At 43.9% G+C, this 23,680-nt stretch overlaps 1 protein-coding gene across 1 annotated transcript in view; it reads left to right on the forward strand.

The window, feature by feature from the left end:
• Positions 1–23,680, forward strand: part of PTPRT (protein tyrosine phosphatase receptor type T) — a 532,802-nt gene that overhangs the window by 16,255 nt on the left and 492,867 nt on the right. Inside the window, exon 2 of the mRNA XM_050713944.1 lies at positions 16,517–16,568. Coding sequence (XP_050569901.1) covers positions 16,517–16,568 — 52 coding nt within the window. The remainder of the gene's footprint in view (positions 1–16,516; positions 16,569–23,680) is intronic.

Here is a 23,680-nt window from a genome sequence, read left to right on the forward strand (position 1 = left end):
AATAGAGACACATTTAAAATGAGTGTAACATCTTCACAAAAGTATTAGCTCTGGCAGAATGTATCCCTTCTCCTCATGTAATGAAAAGGGAATTAGAAAGCATCAGTGAGAAACCAAATTAATGCAACAAGCTACTGTTAATGTACGAGCTCAGTAACCTCACTTTTTATGGTTTTTTTTTCGTATTCAATTTCAAATGCACATAATTAATTACTGCATTTAATCTCTGTTCTCCCTTCAGTCTGCAGCAAGCAAACCAGCACTTAATGGTGTCAAAGCTCGTGTCAATATAAGACAAAAAAATATATGGGTTCTTGTTGTACAATTTCTAGGCATCTTTGGTATAGCTAGTAATTAAGATGTGATTGGAAAGAAATTAAATGATATAAGTAAGTTGTTAGCATCACCTTTGACTAAGTATAATCAAGATCAGACTGTACATGAGATATTGATTGCCACTTGTTTTTTGTAAGTGTAATTGTAATTGTAGCATGTCTTGCCTGTGCATGGCTGGACTTTTATTGTTATAAATATCCAATTGAAGCAAGAGATTAAATTCAGTGCAAGCTTTAAAATGTCTGAAATAAGGAGTGTGACACCCTTACTTTCATTTGTTGCTGTGAAGATTTAAATAGAACATGAAGGAATACGTTTCTCTTGCCTGGATTAGATTACAGTTTCTGTCATAGTTGTACGAGGCTAACAATCTCTGGACATGAGGCAGGTTTATAGCTGGAGCCAAAATGGGTCTGCAGTCTCTAGGGTTGTGTCTGGCAAAGCCCACAGGAACTTGCCTAGCCCAGAAGAAGCTAGTTGTGCAAGACAGATGGGCAACTATATATGCACAGTTTAACTTCTTGCATAAACTCTCCAATTTATTGACTGTAGAGTTTAGCCAGTGCCTAACACAGCAGGGTTTCAGTCCTAGCAAATCTGGAAGTGCTGCCAGTCCCAAATCACTGTGTCTGATTTTGGCTCGTGTGCTTGTGACCACTATAGGACATTTGGACAGCTATGTTACTTGAAAATTTGGCCACATGTTTCATCTGTTGTATTTATGGCACAAGAAAAATAAAGACCTGATTGGGATGATTCATCCTTTCAAAGAAAATACCAAGAATTATAAGTAGAAAAATACAGTAGGTGAGCACAATGGTTAATTAGAACAGTTATGTAGTTGCTCTTTTTTTTTTCCAAATTGTTATTTAAAACCCACTTGTGCTTTTTCCACTCTGCACACAGTTCTGGGCCTTGCTTTACCTTACTTCTGCAAACTCAGTGCAGAGCAGCAGGGGCTGCCTGTCCCAGAGGGTCAGGAACTGGCTGCAGTCTGAAATTCCTGCAGTTTCGGGGCAGCTTGGCCAAAGTCTCCCTAAACCTGCGGCTGAGCTGCTCCCGTCCATCTGACTAGTGGGACACATTTGGCAGGACCAAATATAAGCACCCAGGGCAGTTAGCTCACCCTTAGTTGTTTTTTTAGCCACAGGAGAAAAGGATTTTTGAACCTTTTAGCTTCAGTATTGTTTTTCCAAACCAAAGATGAAGCACGCTGATGAGGCAAGGAGAGAACCTCTGCAGAGCTACTGCGAGCGCTGCCTGTTCTGCGCCACAGAGATGCCATTCTCCAGCTCTACTACTGTGCGTCTCTTTTACTTAGTACTAATCAAATAATATAAATAGTAATTTTCCCTAATGGCATTGCTGCTCCCCATGTCTGGTATCAGAGATGCAATCAGCTAAACTGGAGCAGGACGGACGCTTGTGCCTAACCTATTTAGGGCACTGGGTGCTCTCAGTCCAAGCTGGATTGAGCTCTGCAGGCAAAGAACAAATGTAGGTTGTCTGAGAAGGGCTTCCAGAGCTGTTTCTTCACCCTCATCAGCAAATTTAGAACGAAGTTTGAACCGAATGCGTTCGGCTCGGGGAGTTGCCATGGTTGCAACACAGACGATCTAAATGTGGGAGATTATATAATCAGCCAGAATGACTATTTATACAAAGAGTTTAATTTAAACAAAAAAAAAGAGAGAGAGAGAAGCAAATGTGCTGCACAATACATGACTTTGTCACTTTCCGTTCCTGCCCGGCAAAGCTGCTGTAGCGCCGACGGTGTTAAATCACAGCACTCACACATCCGCTCTGCAAGGTGTTTGTAATGCGCACTAAATCTAAAATAAAAATAAAAAAAGCATTAAGTAAAAAGTAACGGACCAGATCCAGCCAGGCAAGAAGGAGGTTGTTTTATTACACCTGGATCAGTGGCAGCAGCTTTATTGCAGATACAAAAGCTCTTCTATAATTTTTGTTGTTGTTTTACTATAGACCTTTAAAACCCACTAGCGTGGATCTCTCTTCCTTTCTAAGGATCATCCTCTGAAACACTGTTGCAGGGACTAATTTGTCTTCCCGTAGGAGCAATTAAAAGTATCGGAGCAGATGCTGCGGCCCATAAGATGTTGCATGGACATGGTAACTTCACTCCTTCTGTGCAATCTCCCAGACAACCTCAGCGCCTGCTGGAAAGGGAAGTTTTTCTTGAAAGGCTTTCGTTGTGTTCTGTGCTGGGCTCTTGGGAGAGGCAGCACTGAGTTGGAGCACAGTGCTCAGGGTGGTTAACATTCATTTTGGACAACCTGGTGGACAGGAGCACTTGCTGGTCTCCCGGTAGTGTGCAGTGCAAGCAGGAACACCAAGCCAGCATTCAGCGTGGCTTTGACCTCCCCGTTAAGCGAGGTCTGTGAGCAACGTGCTTCTCTAAGTGACATCGTTCCCTTCTTGTTCCCTTTTCCATCAACACAGCTTGTTCTGCTCATGCAGATGGTTTCTGGCAGTCAGCTCCTCACCTGCTCCCTCGGGGCTGGTCGCTGCTCATCCTCCTCTTGCACGCATGGGGCTCCGCAGCGGCTGCCGGGGGCTGGCTGCAGCGAGGGTTGTCCCCTGTCAATTCCCCTTCAAACAGCCCACAGGGCTGCATGTAATGATTGAGCTGTGTTTGGAGCGAGAGCAGTGCTCCTCCAGGGGCAGCAGGAGCTGGGACAGCCAAACTAAGCTGGTGCTGCCTTTGGCATCGATCAAGGGAGCCATTAGCTGGAGTGGTGAGCGTCCTTCTCTCTGCCTTTCAGTTCCTGGGATGATAAACCTTCCGTGGAGGTATGGTGCTGCTCAAGTGACAAAGAGAAATGGGCTGTGTAACTGCAGGGAGCAAGGACAGAAGAAAATCTCTATTGCAGACACAAAAATTATATTAAAAATGTTAAAGTTGAGCAAGTAAATCCGGTTAGAGGATAGAGATACACGGCAGAATACCTCTACCCAACAGGCCATGGAGGAAAGTGTGTGCCTCCTTTCATCCTTTACCGAATTTCTAGGGTTTTATTGCCTTGCAGCAGAATACGAATACATCAGGGCTGTGGCTTGAGTACGATGGGCTCTTCTTTTTTGCAGAGCTAGGCCGAGAGCTGGTGTTTGACACCAGCCCACAAGGTCAGTGCTGGGGCTGCCGCAGCTTTCCGTAAGGGGGACGTGGGGCAGCCCTCACCGCTCATTCACGAGGGCAGGGCTGTGTCCCCACGGCCGCAGGGCACACCACACCTGCTGGCATCGCAGGGCTGTCTGGGGAGGTGTCTGGGCAGACAGCTCCGGACTGGAAGGAAAATGAAATCAATGTCAAGGAGTTTTCCCTGGTGGGTTGTGCTGTCCTGGGAGCTGCACCGTGTCTCCCTGCCGAGAGAGATCGCAGATGGCTGAGGGCTGTAGAACACGGTGCCTTTGGTGGGACTCGCTGCTGCTTTCTGTTCACTACAAATCCCGTAATCTGTGTCCCTTGGCAAGGTAGGGTTCACCTACTGAACTGTTTGGAGTGAAAAAAAGATTTGCAAACACGTGCTCTCTTCTGTGAAGTCCATTTTCATTTTAAGTGAGTACAGAGAGAAAGCTCACATTTATAATTCAAGCAGGGAAGGCAGGCTCTGTTCTGGTTTTCTGAACTGCAAGCACTGTGTGAGAGGGGCCTTGCAGCAGCCCAAAGCAAGTTCCTGCTGCTCTGCAATAAATCTCAGCAAACAGGGATGATGCAGCCTCAGCTCTGGTTTTGTGCAGAGCTGCTGCCACTGGAACATTAGGGGTTTTTAAAGGTGATTAATGGTGCTCTCCCATACCCTGAGCAGCCACGCACTCGCTGTCTTGCAGGGCTCGTTTCAAAGTAAGGGATGTTTGAGAGCTGGAGAGCAGCCTGCTGGGGGAGCAGGGCAAGAGCATCCTCCCGGTGCTCAGAGGGCTGCTGTGGCCGTGCCACCGCCGCAGCCTTGCAGGGAGCTGGAGGTGTGATGTGCCTGGGTCCCTGTCAAGTATTTGGTGGTTTCCCCTCCCGTGGAGACTGTTAGCTAAGAGCTGTAGATGCTGCTGCTGCAGGCTTACTGCTGTGCCTGCCTTTCTACCATGTCCCTTGTGGTAAAGATAGCAGTCAGTTGAAATGGAGATGAGAGGTGATCCTTGTGCGAGGTTACTGGCCGTGGGAAGCGTTTCCCATGCACTTGCTGTCTGCCGGCCGCCGCTGGCTTTCCTTAGCTGTTGGTCTGGAGAGAGGAGCAGGCAGAGAGAACGGTCCTAACTTGATGTGCTTTCTAATCAAAGTCTAGGAGGAACTTGTCCATTATTGTGTCTGCTGCACGTCCTGAGGCATGTCTCCGACACCACCTGCTTCCTTCGAGTCGTGCTTTGCATTGGAGGACATCTCTGGTGCTGCGCCTCGGTCCTTCCAGCCTCCCTTTAGCAACAGCTGTGGATCTAGAAAGATGAAAACAGAACTACTAGACAGGTCTAGAACTCAGAGAGGCTTATAAAGTCCATAGCTTGCCATGAACTAGTCTTTGGCAAATAGCAGGATGGTCACTTGAGCAGGATTTGTGGTTTAGAGGTCCGTGGTGTTGGCATGTCATCAGAGTGAGTGACCCGTGGCTCACTAGAGCTTTTATGGGGTGATTCACCTGACCCAGCTGTGCTAAAACAACTGAGCATCACACCCTAAAAATACTTATTTCTCTCCTTTGACTTCAAGGGCTGTCCAAGATGATGTTAGCTCCATTTGGGCAAAGACTCCTACCCTGGTGGACCAACAAATCCATAAGTCTGCTGTTCTGAGAGAAGTTCATATGGAGAGATCACGAATTAAATTATTTGAAGGCATTTTGTTGGTTTTTATTGGGCTCTAGGGCAGTATGCTTTGCATTGATTTCGTTTCAGACATTCCTTTTCATCGGGTATCTTCCCGACAGTCTTTCATGTTTATTTCACTGTCCCCCAAATCCTAATAATTTATATATGTTTCCTTAGTGGCATTTCTGTGATGACATGGGATTGTACTCAGTGTCTTAAGAGGTCCTTTCTCATCTGGTCTTTTATCTTTCTAAAGCTTCGTGTTATCTAAGAAGTACTTCAAACTGAAGTCCCATTCTCTTCTCATGTCTTCTAAATAAAAAGTATGAAATAAGCTTAGTCCAAATCTCTGGAGGAATTTTTTTCTGATTGACAAGTCCTTGCAAATATGTCCTGGGACCTGTCTGTTCTGCCTAATAAATCATCATTAACTCTCACCAGATAAAGAGAGATTCTCTTCATCTGACAGGGTATCAATTCAGTTGCCTTAATGTATATAAGGTTTTAGGTCCCTCCACCAGCAGGCTTCAAGAAAGGCTTTTTGTCAAGTGAAAAATGGAATTCGTGAAGCAAAATTCAGCTGCCAAGTTTGCTGGTGATGGACGAGGCAGATGGGAATGCAGCTCTCTCCTTCTCTGCTTTATTGATCCTGTGGCTCTGACCAGCGTAGCAATGTTCTCGGATCAGTAAAGCCAAGCAGAAGTGACCTAGGGGAGCAATGGTGGTTTAAAGCCAGTGTCAAAGCCAGAGCTCTCTTGGGGAGGACTTTTGGGAGGTCAGTGGCAATGGCAGTTCTAGAGCTGGTCACTCCTCGACCTCACAGGACCACAGGTTGCAGTGTGGTATCCGCCCCGTGCCTGGCAATACTAAGCGGAACGTTGTTTTCCATTTGCTGGGCCATGTCACTCAGGAATCAGTACATGGCATGCAAGCCACAGTGGCAATGTTCATTGTTGACCAGAACTGTCCTGTGCTGGGCTTGAGAGGTTTGCTCTGATTGCTGGGACGTGTTCTGTGTTACCTGCCCTTCCCTCCGGTAAATTCCATGCTTCTGGTGTCCGAAGTTTTAAAAAAACAGCACTGTCCTTCTCTGCCTAGGCTAGGATCCAGAAGGAGGCTTTCTTACATGCAAATAATTTAAAGCTAAATTAAACTGTGCTGATAGGAAAAAAAAAAAAAGTAGTTTAGCATGTCAATTTGTGCTAACATTGAATACGGAGTCCAGAAATTTCACTGATTCATTTGCTTTCCTTAGTTGTCTCTCTTGGTCTTAATTTTGTTTAAACTATAACAGTAGATTAAAAAAAATCAAACAAAAACCATTACTGCTGTGTATAACTGCAAGCTATGTTTTTTTTGCATTTTTTTCCTACAAACTGCAAGATTAAAAAACAAAAAAGGCTTCGGGATTTTTTTTAACTTAATCCTTTCCCTGCAAGAGCTGAGCTATTAAGAAATGCACCAACTGGAAGTCTTGTCCTGCATTTGCAGAAATGGCAGTTTTGAAATCGCTGCACTGTTTTAGTGCTTGTACCTAAGTAAAAGGATCCTGCTTAGAAAAATCTATGCATCGATACCCAAAGTAGTTCATTGTCTATTTGCTAGTTTCATTGCTAAAGCAGAGAGTTCAATGTGGGTGAATCTGCAGGGAGGCAAATGCCACCTTGCGTCTGCAATTGGGCTGTGGCCTTGGAGGAACACACCAGCAGGATTTCTGTGCTGCCTGTCAGGTGAGACATGGACAGGGAAGAGGTTGACTGGGTGTTGCCTTGCAGAGTCCAGCACTTTGCTGAGATGCCGATGTCCCAGCTGCAGGTTGGTGCTTTCAGACCCACGGTGACAATAATGGAACCGGGGGAAGGCAGATGAATGTGCTGAGTCGCTTGTAATGGATTGTCTCGAACCAAACAGGAGTGATTAAAAGCAATATTCAAGGATTTTCTTCCTGATTATTCAAAGATTTTAATAGTCATCCTCTTACAACTGTATTTGAGATAAACCAGCCTTGTTAATGTACCTGCAGAACTTGCTTCTCAGGCTTCCCTGGATGCTAGCCCAGTTCCTCAGGTAAACCGAACGTCTGAGCCTTTGGAGCTCTGCCTCTATAAATAAATGAAGATTATTTCTATTGTATGGTCCAATTCTTCAAGCTTTTGTCAGGGCTTTTAAAGGAAGCTACTTGAAATCTATGTTAAAATAGAACGTAAAAATGAAACGCCTATATCCCTCAAGGCTGTGGAAGTATCTTTGCCCAGTACTTAAGATCATGAGAGAATAGCAGTGCAGCCAGGGCCTAAACCCAGCATTCAGGGAGCAGAGCTGCTGCTTGGGGTGCCTTGGGGGCTTGAAGGAGAAGCACTAGGTGGGGCGTGGAGCAAAACACCAAAGAAACACACAGCAGATGGCCTCCAACCAGCAGAAGAAAGGGTGAAGAAAGGAATATTCAGCAGCTCACATGGTCGAGGCTGTGTTAAAAACCATAGTCTAGGTGCCCAGATAAGGGTGTCATCGTATTGGAATGTAAAAATAAGTAGTTTTGTTCTGTTAGCTTCAGTAAAGCTAGTGCAATGGGCAAACATGGAGTGAGAGATCTCATAACACTTTTGTGGTGCAAGGTAAAAAGTCAGGCTGAATGTGTCTGTCATTGGCCCTCTTGCTGGAGACTCAGAGCTGACAGAGCACCAAGGTATGTTGCTTATCCAATTCCTCAGCGAGAGCAGAGAGAAACAATAGCCTTGTGGAATAGGAAGTCCTGAGTTCTGCTCCTTTTTTTTGTGTGTGTGTGGCACGTACGATAAAATTCTGGGGGGTTCTCGATAGCACAAATACTGACAGAGTTGGTAGAACATTCCCTCCTGCTTGGAGCCAGGTTAACTGCATCAAACCTGCAACAGCAAAAATTGAAGAAGCCTTCCAAAGTTGAGTAGAATTCATAGCAGAAATTAGACTAGACTTTATAGTTCCCATTTCTTTATCAGGCTCGTGAATTTAGGCCTCCTTTTGTAGCTTAGTTATTCTGCAATTTTCAGTGTATGGGAAGGGGTTAAACGAGTGTCTTACCATACGCGGTGGCTGCATTTTCTCATGGCTTGTTACTGAAACCCCACATCTGTTACCTTTCTGTTGATAACAGCTTCAGATTCACTGGCCAGTTTCCAGAGCAGCACCTTTTCTTCATCACTGTCTGCTTCTGTCAGTTCATCTCTCAGTCATAAAAATTATAAAACAAAGTCCACTGTCTGTCTACTATTGCTTCCATTAGAGACGCCCTGCACTTTCATTACGGGGATCTGACTTAGTAATTTTTGGCACACACGGTGTTTTACAAACCTGAAAACTCCTTGCTGTCACTAGCTGACCCTCCCTACACACTTGGGAAATTGCTGTAACTATCTCTATTTGCAGAAATGCCTATAGGAAACTCAGACAGAAGTGATACCCCGATTTTCATTCAGGGCTTGTAATTTAGGTGTCTTGTTAGCTGTGCTCCCAGCACTTCAGCCTGAGTTTTGCTGCTGTTCAATCAGCAACTCTAACAGGATGCATGGCTCCTTTATTCTCCTAGAGACAGGATGTTGCTAATGGGATGTCCCCAAAGGATGTGCACACAATAGCATATCTAAAACCTGAAGCTTAAGTCTTGAATGATGGACAAGGATCTTAAGGAACCTTGCAGATCACCTGGAAGAATTTCAGTGTGCTTACAACCTCTTATTACCTGGCTTTCACTTACATTTTGTCCCTATCTGTGCTCTTCTCCTACAGTAGTGCCACAGCCGTCTGCTGAGGTGTGCTGTGTCCCAGCTAGCGGAGGTCTGGTTCCTCAGTATTGCCTGTGCTGCATTATTGGATCCTGTGGTTCAGTTTATAACCCCTCATATTTTCCCTGACTCTCTCCAGAGGAATAGTGCTTCTGATTAATTTTATTAGTAGGTTTATTTTAGTTCAAAATGAGGCGTGGGTTTCCAACTGACAGAAGATAGTCCTTTTCTTAGAGTGTAACAATGTAGTTCAGAGATGTATTATCCAGAGAAAATGAGAAGATTGTAAAGGTTTCTCTAAAGGTAGGAAATTTCAAGCTTGATTAAAAACAGAGATAAAATAAAAAGTTCAACAGCAATTCCAAAACAGAAGTTGCAAGGACCGCTTCCATGGGTTCCTGCTACAGGCCCACACTCACAGCGAAACTGTCCTGAACACGAGGTGTGAAAAACATCCTAACTACGAGATGGTGTACAAAATTCAGAGATTTCCAGACAGAAGAGTTGTGAGAAGCTAGGAACTTGATAAACGAAGCCTTAGTGCAAGAAGGAAAGGAAGGAGCAGTAAACTCAGTGGCAGCCTTTTGATCCAGGACTGTTGCACCAAAATTTCCATCAAACATCCCCTGCCTTAAGTAAGCCTGTTGATCTTAATTTCTTCCTCTTGCCTTGCAAATAGCCGAAGGAATTGTCCGTCTAATGATCAATACCCGAATTCTTTCCTGTTATCCAAAGACACATGGTACTCTTGATACGCAGAGGACTGTTCCTCACAAAATGTTTGCTCATTCTTATTCGATTCCCACCTTTACAGCTGAGCTCCTTTTTTTTTTGAATCACGTGCGTTGCCTCTGATACTTGAAGTGCTGTGACTCCTGTATCTTGCTTAAATTCAATGATCTTCTTTACCAGCCCATCTCTTTTTAAAGCATTCGTGGAGCAAATTACGGAGTCTCATGAGCAACCAAGTCTGCCATTTCGACCATTTCCATCAGTTTAGTTAAAGTTGTGAAGACAGAGAGCAGAACTCATTTACGGAGAACTGAATGTAACTTTTGTCTCTGCCTTGGCTCCAGAGAGCTCTTAATACTGAGCAATTTCCTCTCATCAAAAGCTTTCTTCAAGGTGGTGCTCATTTTACTTGGAGTGAGCTTATGTGCATTCATCTTCCTCAATACTTCATTAATCACACAGGGGAGGTCTGTTGTGGAGGATCCTGCCTGAAATCTTGCCTGTTCTCTTGTTTGGTTTAAAATGGGAGTTAATGGCTTAGTATCTTTGTCCAAAACCACTACGGAGCAGGGAGCACTACGGGGAGGCTGGAGGGACTGGAGGCTCTGCTCACAGTTGCTGACTCCACCTTGACTCTCCCACCCCGTTCACACCAGGAGTTTCCATTAAAGTTTTTAAATGTTACAAAATTTAGCTTTGCTTGATTCTAATCTCCTCTGCTGTGACTTACAGAAGTGCCTTACTTTTCAGGGTTGACATTTATAGTAATTGTGTGAGTGAAAGATTAGATTGCTTTGTGGTTAAGACATTGTTGACAGCTACATGTATTTAAGTTAATTTTCATGAATTATTTAGAGGCAGAGTTAAGCATAATTGTTTGCAACACAGTTTGCATACAGTATACATAGACAGTTCATATGAAATACTTATGATCTTTGTGAATTTTTCTAAATGGCAAAGGTTGAACTAATGCAGAAAATTAAACGCAAATGAGTAACCTCTTTACCCCAAAGCTCTAATTTAGGCTGACTAAGTGTCCTCCCCAACAGTTACAGATCAGGTAAAGACGTATACCATAAACACTTTGCACTTGTTATATATTCCTGGTGTTGACATGCACCATGTATAAGATATTCAACTTTTCAGCCTTTACCAAAAGGCAGTTCCTTTTGGTGTCACCTGTGGTAGCGCAAAGCAGAACAATACAGGGAGATTTTTAAAGTACAGCTGGAGTACAAGACTGAATTCCTCTCTCATCAGAGAGCTTATTAAATTATCAATTATTTAAGACTCCTCAGCAGCTCATTGGTGAGTCTATACCAAGGCATACCTTGGAAAGGAAGAGGCAGTTGCTCAAAAGAGGAAAGGAATTAAACGGGTTCAGAGTCAGTCATAGTTTAAGACAACTTTAAAAGCATTTTGCATGTGGAGAAAAGTATTGTGAAATTCCAGACCTGGCAGGGTAAATAGGCATTACCCATTAATATCTTTTATGTTATTTACTTTTTTATGAAGGAAAGAACTAATGTCAATCTTAGCATTAACAAATACTTTGTATCAGGCCCTAAATTAGCAGAGGATTGATCTAATGAGACATAATGTTTTCTCATTTGTCTTTGATTTTTTTTTAAGGATTCAGAACACCAAGCTTTTTGACACAGGCTAATAGATAGAAAGCTCACTTGTGAACTTCAGTTTAAATTTAATTGTAAGTCATCAGGAGTAGTCCAATTATATTACTTGAAAAGAGGGTTGAAATAAGGATGTCAGCATGACCCTGCTAGTGTTGCACACTAACTAGTTAAACAAACTGCTGGGAGTTGAATTAATAGACTCCAGGCTGCTTAGTCCCATGGCAACAATCAGCCTTAAAGATCTTTTTAACCTTTCATTAGAGATATAGGAAAAGGAAAAATAGTTACAAAACTGAAGATGTTGGGTATTAAGTAGGGCTTTCATTTTAACAATATCCCTTAATCCTTTTTCCTTTAACTATTGAGATAGATTTTTTTTCCTAAGGAAAGCCCAAGTTGGAGACTTTCAGGTGGTGCGAAAACAATATTTGGGAGAAAAGAGCAATGAACAGAGATAACAGAGCCGATGTTTCTGCTGTTGCTATTGTTCCTGTTGAAATCTAATTTGGCTTCCTTGAAGGAAAACAAAACAAACCGAGGACTCCCACAAGAGGAGGAAGAAGAGATCTGCAAAGAAAACATGCATCCTCTGTCTTCCATGGGACAGATTTTTCCTGGCAGTCTTACTGGTGGAGAACCAGTGCTGATGTGATCTGCTCAGCCTCTGCAGCACCGGTGTGGTGAGCTGATGGCTTTGCTTTTAGCTCCATTTCCAGCAGCAGATACAGAGATGCTGCAAAAGAGTTAGGGAAGTCTTGCTTGGCTGATGCTGTCTTTTCTGTTCTATTAGAAGAAGAAAGTGGAAACAAAGAACAAAAAATACAAGTAGGTCTGTGAGTACTAAAAATAATGAAGCCTCTTTTTCATTGGTGGCTGACTGAATTTTTAGCCCAAGAAGTTTATGGTGGAAGGTCTTGCATAGTTAAGACCCTTCTCATACATTGACCACCTGGTATCCAGTGGCATTAGTTTACACTCCAGCCTTTCACTCCGTACGGGATGTTGAACAGGGACATAAATAAGGCATTTCTCTTTCCCTTTCTCTCAGTGTCCTATCCTCACAAGACTTTTGAGGATCCACTTATTTTTGTGCTTTCTACTAATCTGTCAATTCAGATTGAGATGGTCCTACAGGCTTAGAAGTTGTGAGGTGAGCGGAATGAGAAAGGCAGCAGGATCACACGAGCCTTGTTTCCATAGCAAATGAGGCTACGATGGTGGAGGAAGAAAGAGAAGACATATGGCAAGTGGTGAGAGCAGGAACCAGCTCTCGTTCCGAGGGTGGCTTCAGGGTTTAGTCATACGCTGGAGACGGTGATGTAATTTCTCTGAACCAGCCAAGATGCTTTTCAGGATCACATGAAGGTGCAAAAGTATCAGGGATCCAGAAAATGATATTTGCTCTTGTGGTGCTTCCTCTTCTTTTCTATCCATTGTCACAATACCGAATTACCTCCCTTTTATTATTATTATTTTTTAAAGATCACCAAATTCTGATGGCTTTACCTATTTTTCGAGGGTCATTTTTTCCTGCTTTTGCAGTTCAACACGCTATATAATGACAAATATTCATTTGCCTCTTCATCCAGTTGTATTTAATAGCAAGTACCCTTTATTATTCTTAGACCATAGACCTCCGTGTTACAGGTTGCAAAGAACTATAACAAATATCAGGAATTCATCGTATTAGGAGGATGGCCAGGGTGCAAGTGTCTGCAGTTCTATTAGAAGAAACCTAATAATATTGCTACATTATATAGATGGGATTTACTACTTGCTGTTTACTACTAATAATCTGCTTTATAATGTGTTCTTAATTATATTCATTAAAAAGAGCTCAGAAAAATCTTGTTTACAGCAGCAATGCACTTATTGCCAAAAAAGCAAAGAGTTGTCCACACATTCTCAGGAGAAAATAGGTTTTAGATACACGACTAAATGGTTTGGATCACACATTGGAACCAGCCAGAAAGAGATAAATGCTGTAAAGAACACATGAATTTTCAGTCCTGCACATATAGGAGAAGACAGGTGATTCTGTGCACCCAAACACACTACGTGGTTGGAGAAGGTCTCCTTAGGTCACAGCCTCCTGTCAATGCAGCATAATTGATCTGATGAACCCATGGGGCTGGGTTTCCCCCACCCACCACCAGCAAGAGCCCTTTTGGGAGCTCAGCCCACCAGAGCCTCCCTCAGACCCCACCACTTTTCGGGAGCTGTCATCTGATCAGTGTTTTCTGCCTCCTCGCCATCCAACCCCAGCGTCAGGTTAAACCCCGGGGCACGTGGGGGTACTTCTGGGGTGGAGGAGTTAAACCGTGAGGGTAGGTGCTACAGGGCAGGTGCTATGCGTCTGCCCCACGTGTCTGGAAGACGATGAGCTGGAGAGGTGCGTTTCTTGACATGCCAGGCAATTTCATCACTGCGAGGAGAAAACCAGTGTGGGTCCTTCGAACCGTGGGCAGCGAGAGGGAGGGAGAGGCCGCCTTTTGCCAAGTGGCAAAGAGTGAATTAACACAGCGGGGGAAATTGTCGTGCTTTTCGGTGATTGTGAAGCATAATGGCAGTTACCTGCCTGTTTTCTTGAGGGATTTGTGCTGAGCAAGGGGGAGAGCTGCTAACAGGATTGCAGGGCTGGGGAGAGATTTGGGCGGAAGGATCAGAAGAATTAAATGTGCAGCATGTAGCAAGGAAAGATGGTAATGAATGGATATATCTGCCTGGCTGCACAGTGCCAGCCGCTTCAATGAATTTATTTAAGGAAGAGAAGCAAAATAGCTGGGTTATCATGATTTTCCATCCTGAAAAATACCTTTTTTTTTTTGGTAAAAACTGTCAGGTAGCTTAAGTGAAGTCTTCCTTCCAGTCCTGTGGGACTGATTTGTCCCCACGGGTGTACTTTTGGAATGATCCAGTGGTGATTTAAATCACTGGCAATGCTTCCTTTGACCAAGATGCTAAAACCCAACTGCTAGAACCGAGGAGGAAGGAATATGATAGAGCTGTGTATATCCTGAAGGTTTTAAGTGCTAAAGTGAGAGGAGGGGGGTTGTTTTACACAGTACAAAGAGATCTATTTAAGCTCAAAGTTGCACTAAAATAGGAATTTTTATATGAGCCATAAGAGTGTCAGATGGCTCAGATAATAATAATATCACATAAAATAAAGTAATTGTATTGTATAAAGGTTGTCAGTTTATTTGCAACACATCTAGTCATAAAGCTGATCATTTTCTGTTAAATTAAGGTTGCACAATTTGCCTCTGAGCAAGAAATAAAGGGACTGGTACTTTTTATTTTGTATTTATTGACTTTTTTTTTCATTGTATTTTTAAGTCATTAACTGAAAAGCAGAATGATAGACATTCACTTGCTAAAAGACAGCATATTACAACTGAAAAAGTTGCCAGCCTCAGAAAGTTGTTCCTTTTTTTTATTTTGAGATCATTTGGATTAGGGGAGAGTGCCCAGAGGAAGGCAGACGGGCGTCGTAAGCGGGCGCAGCTGGGAGGGTGACAAACCAGTGGCCTGTTCTGTTCACTCAGCAGCAAGTCTGATGGCTTCAGTCTCAGGGCATCATATAAAAGTCCGTTTGGTGGCCTGCATTTAGTGGCACAGCAAACAGCCACTTACTTTTATTTACTCTCTGGATCAGGACATATATAATTGTCAGAGCTTATAATAAAATCCTTAAATCCTTTTTTTTTTTCTTTTTGTCTTTGCTAAATAAGTTTAAGATTCCAGCCCTTCAGATCAGTGAATAAGGAAGATGAAGTAGGAAAGCAGAGAAAATACTTGTTGGCAAATGGATTAGGAAGTGGAGAACTCTCTCTATATAGGCTATAAGCCCCAAATCAGATTTGATAAATCAAGTGATATTTGCAGGGCTCAGTAGACTTAAATATTGCAAGGAACTGTTACTCTCATATTCATCTCAGCATGCAATGTATTCTGAATATTAAATGGTGATAGATCAGTCTCTTGTCAGTCACTTGTCACATTTCTGAAAGATAATAGATCAGTAACTTGATTAATAAACAAAATCAGGATAAATTTCTATTTGACTAGAACTACATGAAGGATGTTTTTTATTTATTCATTTATTTCAGGATTACTTTTGGGTAGCAAAATATACTTCACGCACTCCTCCCCTCCATGGGTGCAATGCAGCCATGGTCACATGTGCCAGAACGGTGCAGAGCATGGTTAAGATCTGCTCTGAGACTCACATGTGATTTTCTACACTGTGTGAAATTATTTGAGCTAGAAATGGGAGCAGGATTAGAGCGAGGTCTCCACCTGCAGCATGTTCAGCCAGCACGCTCAGGGAAGCTGCACCAGCCCCGTAATGCCTTCTGCTCTGAAAACACGGACGTGCCCTGCGTGGGGTTACAGGGAAAATCCTGCTGGGATTCAAGCTCATTTAGCTTGTGGACATTTGTTTCAGGTTTCTGCAGTGGCGTAGATGATCTGTAAAGAAGCCCCACATGTGTGGCATGCTGTACAAAAAGGACACACCACAGGGAAGTTATTTAGTTGAGATGCGAAGATGTAGCTTCAGCATGCACAGTGTTTACACACACAAGGTTAGGAGTTTGGCGTGCTCTGGTAAGGATTTGGACCAGTAGGGAAGGCATCACTGTTCTTAATTTTTTTTCTTTCTTTCTTTTGTGCCTAGTGCTTAATTAAAATAAAACATGGTATAAAACTGCCTTGCTTCCTGCGAGCCTGTCACCGGCAGCACAGTGCAGAGCTGCGAGCAGCAGCTCTGGGCTCAGGGTGACAAAAGCTGCCCTATTCCCTGCATCCTTCAGGGGAAGGACTTCCCTGATATTCCCTTCCTGCCCTGAGGAACAGAATTCTTCCAGGTTTCCTGGAAAATTCAACGCAGAAGTTGTTTAGACCAAGTATGATGAGCTGACTCGTTTTGAGGCTATTTGTGGCTTTTCAGGTGTATTGCAGAGCTACCCTGAACAGCCCTCTGCTCTTTGTAGAGCATTTTATCTTCCAAATGTAGGTGCTCTAAACTTCAGCTTTGATACCTGTAGTGCACTGAAGCGGAAGCTTCTAACAATATTCAAACGACTTACTTATTCACAACCAGCCCAGTTTTTACTGTAGTTGGGGTCCAACAGCTGAAGTCCTGTTACCTCCCATATAGATATCAAAATAACAGCACTTACCCCTGATAAGCCAAGGATTATTTCACATCCACTTTTTTTTTTCTTCCAGCCTCCCATGAAGCGTACGAGTGGCTGTGGGAGAATCTGCTTGAAAAAGAAAGGTAAAAATACTTTTGTCAACTGAGTCTATAACCTGTCTTAAAAGCCTGGATTGAATTGCACAGACAGTATATTTCTCCCTGGTAATTATGATAATTTTTCATTATTATCACTATCATTTAACTGAAGATATTCCCTGTAGAAATTTCTCTTGCTGCCATTCACCAGTTTACTTGCATATGTATTGCCAGCACCTTTTCTGGCGTGCCCAGATAATGGAGGAATAAGTGAAGATTGGCTGGGCACAAAGTTTGTGCAGGTGCAAACGCGTGAATGCCCCCGTCTTGAAAACGCCCCTTGTAAAGCCCCTTAACGGAGGGAAATGTTTGTGTAAGGAAGCTGTCTGGTCGTAGCAGAGGGCTCCAATTAGGCTCCGAGGAGAGAATACGGTGTGATGGGACACGCACCCTTGGCGCTGAAAATCAGGCCGCGGACGTGTACAAATGTGTCCATATGATGAGCCTGTTTAAAGGGAAACTAATTAGAAGTATAGACAATCTACCTTTCTTCAAATGAAATTATTGTACTCTCTGATCCATAAATCTGACATTTATCCATATTTATATGCTATTGCTTAGTGAATACCTGATTAAGGAATACAGCTGCCAAGTGAATAAATTTGTTGTTAATCAAATGGTACTATAAAGACAGATCATCAGACCTATTAAAATATATTCATTCAGCAGATAAATCTGCGTGTTGCTGTTAGTGCAATGTGTAATGCAAATCTAATTGTTCTTTGGAGCTAAACCTTGAGCTTTGCCAGAATAAAAAAGACTTTGCATGGATGCAGATGAGATGAAATCCTATATTTTTGCTGAGGGCCTGAGAGCCCTTGGCGTTATGTCTTGTATTGAAAGTAAATTTTATCCTAATTGAACACTGAAGACTGAGGAATGCTTAAGTCTGTGCACTGAAGATTTTACTGCAGTATATAATTGCCTCTCTCTTTTGTTAGTGTATCTAATTCAGCAGTATAAATTACCAGCTTAATTTTTTTCTTATTGTGTGATGTACTAATACTATTATTTTGTACTGGTGAGAATTAGCAAGTGGCATTTACGTTTATAGAGCCTTTCATCCAGGGAAAATCTAATAACAACATTGGTCTAAATATTACATTAAAGGGCTGAAGCATGTTGGAGATGAGAAGATAGCCTGGGGTGACTGGTAAATGGCCACAGTGTTTACAGGGATCCTGCAAAACACTACAGTGACTTTCAGGAGCTTTGAAATGGTGGTGCATTTGTGAATCCAGATTTGAAGTACTCTTTGCAGGATTGTGCATTGTATTGAACTATGACAAGTATATTTCTGCTTCAGATATTAATGAGGAGCAGATACAGCACTTCTAAAATGGTCCATGATGTGAGTTGCCTGCTGTTCTCCACCAGGCACCGATTCTGCCAGTAAGCAGAGATAACTCCAGTTTGCAAAATCTTCTGCCCATGCCCTTACATCAGTCCCCTGCTGAATCCAGGCAATGTTTTGATAAGAAATGCTACATTCACACATAGCTGAAGTGTTCAGGGCAGTTTTATACTCAGCATAACCCATTTTACCCTAGTCCTGTACAACACATGCAAAACTTGCATAAAATACGGAACCAGGCAGATGGCCCATTTTTTCACCTCCAGCCTACTTTTATTTGTATTCCCCAGCTACTTTTCCCCCTCAGTCTACTCCTCATCTAATGAATATTTGCCAATGGCAGTAAATGCAATAGTCCTGCTTTAGGTTGCGTTCAGTCAGAGCTGTCCCTGCTGGGTTTAGTTGTGTCTGTGGAGAAGGACATAGCATGAAGGGAAGGCCAAGAAGAAGAGAAAAAAGCTGTTAGAGACTGAGAGAAAAAGGGGGATGTCTCAAACACCCGGCAAAAAAAGGGGGTTACTGCAATTTAAATTGGCTCAGAAAAGCGGCTCTCTAGAAGGCAGGATAGCACTTGTCTGAGGCCCACCTCCTGGGAAGCACCTGAGACATCTTTGCACCTGTGGTTTTGCCAGTGGGGAAGGGAAGATCTTAGCACACACACCTGAACCTCTTTTCAGAAGGTTCTGGAGCACCAGCTGCACATGAGAGGCAGTTAGCATATGGGATCTCATTGCCCAGAGAGGTTGTGGGGTCTCCTTCTCTGGAGATATTCATACCCTGCCTGGATGCCATCCTGCGTGGTGTGCTCTGGGTGATCCTGCTTGGCAGGGGCGTGGGCTTGATGATGTTGAGAGGTCCCTTCCCACCTCGGCTATTCTGGGATTCTGTGGGATGAGGCCTGGAGGCGAGACCATGGCACTGCCTTGCAAACAGTGCAGGCCCAGGGCCTGGGGGCCTGGTGCTGCCGGCAGGCCTGGAGCAGAGGCACCACTGGAGCCCGTGGTGGTGGTGATGGTGGTGATGATGATGATGATGATGATGATCTGTCTCTTTCCTCTACTCCTGTCTCTGTCTTACTTTCTCCCCCGTGTGTTACGGGCCTCTCAGCCCTTTGTAAAACAGCAAGGCTCAAACAGCTCCTGTTAGACAAGTAGCTCCTGGTAGAAACAATGAGGTTTAATCAGCTTCTGCCATCTCTGAAACTTCTCAATGGGTCGTTTGTTTTTATCTCGCCCAAGGGTACTTCAGACGTGGTGGTCTCTGAGACGAGCATGCAGGACAGCCCTCTCCGTCCCCCCACAAAAGCTTTTGAGGGGTTCAGCTTTGCAGCTGCTTGACCAGCATTGGGGATGGGCAGAGCAGGTACTGCCCTGCTGTGCTTTGCTTCCCCTGGTGGCGGAGGACTTCAGGGGAAGGCGGAAGGGTTGGGAACTGCGCTGGAGCTCTCTCCCAAGCCCTTGCCAAGGGAGCTGGGTTGGTGCAGGGGACACTCTGAAGAAGACAACACGTCCAGGGAAGGGCTGTAGACCATTGCTCATCTCCTGGAGCGAGGTGGAGGAAAGCATCGTGGCTGCCCTGTGCTCTGCTCCTGGCACAACAGCGGTGTCCCACTTCGTCTGCTACCCAGCACGGGCTGTGAAATGTAGTGGCCTGTTAACTGTGTTTGTTGCTTACCTTGACCATCTCACCTGAAGCTTACCTGGGAATTTGCTGCTGATGGATTGCTCTAAAGAAACCTTTGGAGCTGTTCCAGGAAAAGTTTTTCAAGTCAGATGTTCTGGGTAATCTGTTCTTAAATCCCTATTAAACCCTCTTGGTCTACTCCATTCAATGCTCACCAGAACTGTGGTGGCAAGTGCACTGAATGCAGTTCAGGGTGCTTTTTATTGCCATGAATGTTCCCCTCACCACTGCCTATTCAGCGGGGAGATGGCTGCAGTCAGCTCCTCAGAGCTTGAGCCAAATAATCCAGTAAATGCAGTGAAAATGAGAAAATGAAGACTCAAGTAGACAGGGAGCTTCTTTGTCTTCCTTGTCCTTTCGCATTCCTATATAAGCATGCAGATGTATACATGCACACATGCTGCAAATGCTTCCTGAGTGCTTCGAGTGGGTCCTGGTGGTTTCCCTGCTTTGTGGGGACCTGTCCTTCTACTCCCAAGGAAACTCTGTTACTAAGAAGTTTTCCAGTAAGACTAATTGCCTTGATGAAGGCTTTAGATACTCTCTTTTTTCCTAATATATAATACATTATCTTTTTCTCTAGTATGCATTCGGAGTCTTGATGGGCTTTGCTCAAAAACTTGCTGAGAAGCTTGTCTTCACTGTGAGAAGTTTCAACTGAGATTTGTTTTGAACTCATCAGCATTTCTCAGGTTTGCATTAAAAAAACTGAAATGTTGGTGAGAACAAGAAAAATCAGTTTTGAAGAGTCCTGGCAGTTCTGCAGACAGTGGAGTCTGCCCTCATGCCTCAGTTGTGCCAAAAGGTCATTTTTTTCATTTTAGGAGTTGACAAAACAAAACTGAGAGGTGCTATTTTGTTTGAGAATACAGGGGCTCAACTGTAGAAAAATTGGAAACCCTTATTCGGAAGCATACAATGTGTATAACCTTGGGAAAAACAAGACCTCTCCTGAAAGCAGTGGGTGACACTGGCAACAGAGAAGAACAAGTGAGAATTGATTTTTTTTTTCTTTTTTTGGAGTTGCATATCAAGAGGAAAGAATTGGAAAAAAGAAAAAAAGCTTATAAAAATCAGAACAGACAGAACAGGAAAGATTAAGCTGTGATTATAAGCATGCTGTGTGAAGAATCAAGTCGTGCATATGCTGTGGGTATGCAGAGCTCTGAGATCTCACGTCACCGCCACCCATCTCCCTTCCTGTTCATCTTCCTTTGTGTCATCTGAACCTCCACGGCAGGAGAAGTGTGAAAAGACCTGTCTGCCGCCTCGCGTTTATATATCAGCCAATGCAAAGGCTTTCAATACCAACTGGAGTTTCCAAATACTGTTGTAATACAAGTTCACCCCTCCTTTTCTCTGTACTTGGAATCAATATGCATGTAGATTAGTGTTCTAGTATTTCACCAAAGAACATGCAATTTGAGTAGTTTTATAATTTCGGTTCAATTTTCAGCATCATTTCGGCTCAGCAGGACCTTATCAGCGGTCCCGTTGTGCCGAGCCATCACAGCTGCCAGCTGACTCGATGGGCACGGTTCTGTGACAGCTTGGCGGTGTGGGTGCCCTGTTCCCCTCTGCCCAGGTCCTCACTCTCATCACCCTCACCTGAAGGCCACCGTGTGTGCTGCTTCTTGCTGTCTCCCATGGAGAAGAAAGATGTGTGGAAAGGCTGATGAAACTGCAACAGTAGCAAGTTTGAGGAAATTATTGAATTCACAGTGATGATAATCATAGCCTGAGCAAACTGACTGAAATTAATGCACCAGCTGAACTGTTCTGTCTGCTCTGCCTTGATGTTCCTCATTTAAAATGAATCTCTCCAGACCTGAAGGCTGTTTGGAAACAGCTGATGGTGCCCATAATGAGGATCCCAATCTTCAAGTCTCCAAACTGAAATTAGACATATGTCCTGACATGTTGACATTAATTTGAGCTGTTATAGCTGTAATGGGTTTATTTTGCTAGCATTTTTAATAGAATTTCAGGGGAAACAGGCTTCGCTCCATGAGTCGAGTAGGGGAAAGGCTGTGAGCAGCCATAATTTCAAAGGTTAATTTGAAAATGTTTTTCTTGACAGAAATTTTCTGAATTGTGAGGTGGCTTGAAAACGTTGTATTGTAGTAGCTGACACTGGCTGGAGAAGAGGGACGGGTGGGTGTTGCAGCAGGGATGCACCAGCCTTCCACCGACCGGGACCTGTGCCCAACTCCAGCTTGACTCCAAGTAACATACAGTCGTAAGTCAAAGCAATAAGAGTATATAATTGGTCACTAGTGACTGTTTTAGTAATTTACTGCATGGCATCAAAGGATAAAAAAAGACCCACAAGGGAAAGCCGGTGAGCCATGGTCCCGAAAGTTTCCCTTGAGCAGAACCCAGCAGGTTTCTCCGAGACGCCCCCACCTGCTCCAGGAGCACTGGTCCTGATGACGATCAGCCCTGCTGGCCCCCAGCCCCACAGAAAGCCCACAGACGAGCCAAAATGATGCCCAGGTCTTCGGTTTATTGGGTACCGTTCAAATCCCACAACCTTCCCGAGGGGAGGCTGGATGGGGATGGCTGCTGCCACACTTGAAATAGCTCAATTTAGGCCAATGGGATGCAGCGCCTGGCTGTTGTTTTCGAAGGGTAAAATGTCACTGATGGCAGATTTTTAACCTAGTGCAATTCAGCAGATATTTGATACTTTTATTTCCTTCTGCTGACTTTATACGGTGGAACAGGAGGCGGTTTGCACAGATTAAACAGTATTCTGTCTGCAAATTAAAATCAATAACTTATTTATAGGGCTGCCGATGTTCCCCCAGCAAAACAAGCCTGCCAAGTGGCTGTAAAAGTCCTGAATCAAATGCTGTGTATCTCCAGCCCATCTACGCAGTTGGCTGTCTGTGGCCATAGATACAACGCAACTTATCTAGTAATCGTATCGCCTGGTAATTGCAGGACATAAATAAATATGATTCCTGAACCACTCAGTGGTGGGGGTTCTTTCCAGATCTCTGTGATGGCTGGTTGTTGCCCGCATACACTGCTGTTAAACCTAGTGTTGCTCATCAGGATTTTTCAGGAATCCATTTATTTTCATGAAAGGGGGCTGGCCAGACAATGCATTGTGTTTTAACCCCCTGGAGGTGCTCAAAAGAGCAAATCACACAGCAGTATCGGGAGCATGACAGGAGATCAAAGCCCAGTAATTGGTTTTCTTTCACTGTTCCATCCGACAGCCCCCTTCCCACTATGGCAACTGGTAGTTTGAGAAGATGGGCAGCAAAGTTCAAGGGGAGTGTGGCTCTGCACCGTTGGCACCCTGTCATTGTGTTCTTCTGGGGCTTAAAAGGCCTATGAAATGGTGCAACAACAGTGAGCTCACGAGCTGGGTAGGAAACCTGGCAGCAGCAGCTTCAAACAGGAGAGCAACCAGAAGTGCTCCCTTCTTCCAGGGGCTGCCTCTCCCCATTCAGCTTTCTTGAGGTCTCTGGGCACAGAGTGACCTTTTCTGAGTCACCAGGACCTCTTGGAGTCTGCCCCAAGTCTTGCAGTCTGTAGTGGTTTTACATTGAGATCCAGGGTATGAAGACAAGTGCTTACATGAGAATTGTTTTAAACAGTTTTATCCCTCTGAGTTGTGAAATGAACATCTTGGAAAGGTGAACTGTGTTTTCAGAGAAGCTTAAAATAGGAATCACATATTTAGGTTGTGCTTTTGGTGAGCATGATGAGATTTATTTACCAGAGACTGCATGAAGTAAATACTTCTTAGAGGCTGGCCGGTCAGGTATTTGTCCAGAAGAACCAGCAAGTGCTTGAATGTACAGACCTGGTGGTGGTGGGTTATCAACAACCCAATTTTAGACTCACTTCTATCTCTTTCAGACTGGGACCCCAGCCTCTAACAGTTTCCGTGAGTTGTGGCTGAAGCAGATGCATATTGAGGTCCTTGTGTGCTGGAGCTGTAGCCTTTCATTCCCTTTGCCTATGAATACATGTTATCCTTAGGCTTATGTATCTCATCTGAGACAGCTCAAATAGAGAGTAACTTTCCCATTGTGCTTCCTCA

The sequence above is a fragment of the Cygnus atratus genome, chromosome 16, assembly GCF_013377495.2.
Source record: "Cygnus atratus isolate AKBS03 ecotype Queensland, Australia chromosome 16, CAtr_DNAZoo_HiC_assembly, whole genome shotgun sequence".
Lineage (NCBI taxonomy): Eukaryota > Metazoa > Chordata > Aves > Anseriformes > Anatidae > Cygnus > Cygnus atratus.